At 41.1% G+C, this 1,689-nt stretch overlaps 1 protein-coding gene across 1 annotated transcript; it reads right to left on the reverse strand.

Moving 5' to 3' along the window:
- Window positions 1-8: 8 nt before the first annotated feature.
- LOC111665402 (transcription factor CP2-like) lies at window positions 9-1,546 on the reverse strand (the record flags this gene model as incomplete). Its single annotated transcript, XM_023420394.2, has 4 exons — window positions 9-115; window positions 205-310; window positions 398-474; window positions 1,395-1,546. Coding segments are annotated over 4 exons (442 nt in total), but the record flags the coding sequence as incomplete, so codon positions are not given.
- Window positions 1,547-1,689: the final 143 nt, after the last annotated feature.

The following is a 1,689-nucleotide window of genomic DNA, read 5'->3' on the forward strand; positions in this document are numbered from 1 at the left end:
TGTTTTACCTGCACAAAAACAGAAGTCCTTTTGTTCATGTCCCACAGGAACTCAGCAGCATTGAGCTGGGAGGGGTGAGTCTTCGGCTCCACAATGCCCACTGACATGGGGATATCTGTCTCACACACAGATACATGCAGAAATTTGAACTCCAAATCGCACACAGGATGATTAAAGTAAACATTTCTCGCCAGGCGTCATTACCGATGTCAAGGAGACGGTCGCCAGGACGATTCCACTTCCAGCCCTCCAGCTGCTGGTGCTCTGTGTACTGTAGCCGGCGGTCATGAAACACCACTCGCACTATGCTCTACACACAGAGACACACAATGTGAGTACAAAGTGTACTTGATATAATAAGTTAAAGTCTGTCTTCCAGCTGAGAGGATCCTCTCACCTTAACCATTTTGTTGTTGAGCTCTGGTAACTCCCCTGCCTTCCTGTTGTCCAACATACGCACCTCGTAAGACTGGCCTGAGAGAGAGAAAACCCGATGAAAGGGTGAATGTATATATTACTTGTATTTTAAGAGTCTTCCCAAAGAGTACAGGCTTTGTTTATTATGTAATTTAGAAGAGACTGAAGACAAAAGGCCCTTTTTCCACCAAACTGTCTCAGTGACTAAAATGCAAGAACTATAAAAAGAGATAAGTTTCTTCAGTGCAATTCTTTCTGTGTTTCCACGATGTCTCCTCCTTTGATAAAATGCTCAACAACTTGTGGACTTTCTTGTCTATCTGGCCATTACCTTTCTTTTAACTTATCAAACTTCTGGGAACAAAAAAGATTTTGCAACAGTAAACTTGGCTTGCTGTTGAGTTTTGTTGGCTTTAAAAAACATCTGCCATAACTCCACCCTGATTTCTGGGCCATTGGAAGTAATGCCACCTGAGCAGGTACTTTTTGGGGAGCCCAACCTAAGTATAGACCCAGGCTTGTTACTTAGTAAAATGTCCTTCATCTTCTCTGACTTCTTCCGCTCAGATGATTATAAAATACTCAACTTATGTTTTAGTGAGGCAGCCTTTATAAGCAGATGTTGAGACCACTGTGATGGTATATCTGGTGTTTGACACAACATGCAGACACTTCCCACCATTTTAGCTGCACTATCACTTCTGCATAATTCACATTGGAAAATTCAATTTTTATCTATCAATTCTTTTAAATCCTTTAATTCCATGTGAACTTTGATCAATAATTGGTAATTATGTAGTGATGTTAAATGATGGCTGTGTGTGAACAAACCAGATCAAATACCATCGTCTTCATGTGCAGTTTTGTAGCCTAAGTAGAAAAATTTAGTTACTTAACAAAAAAAAAAAAAAACAGAACAAAAGCAGGTAAAGCACAACCAAGACCCTTGAATGCATGAACTGTATTGTCTGTCTCACCTTGGTTTAGGTATGTGAGCGTCTCGTCATGCAGCTTGACAGCAGGCGAGGTGGCGGCACACAGCACATACTGGAATGGGGGATTTTTGGTCTCGTTTTCGGTAGGAAGGCTGGAGTCCTCCTGCTTAAAGATTGGCAGAGCCAGCACATCGCTGAGAGACAGAGAGAAGAAATGCAAACAGAAAGTCAGTATAGATATGATGTGGGAGGGGCAAGCAGGGAAAAAAAACAATCCCTTAGAATGAAAAAAAGTTTTTCCATGTTGAACTTTATTTTGTGAAATTTCCTTGATTTT

Source organism: Seriola lalandi, unplaced genomic scaffold (genome assembly GCF_002814215.2).
Source record: "Seriola lalandi dorsalis isolate HSWRI2012SDOR001 ecotype SW California unplaced genomic scaffold, Sedor1 jcf7180002002234, whole genome shotgun sequence".
Taxonomy (NCBI): domain Eukaryota; kingdom Metazoa; phylum Chordata; class Actinopteri; order Carangiformes; family Carangidae; genus Seriola; species Seriola lalandi.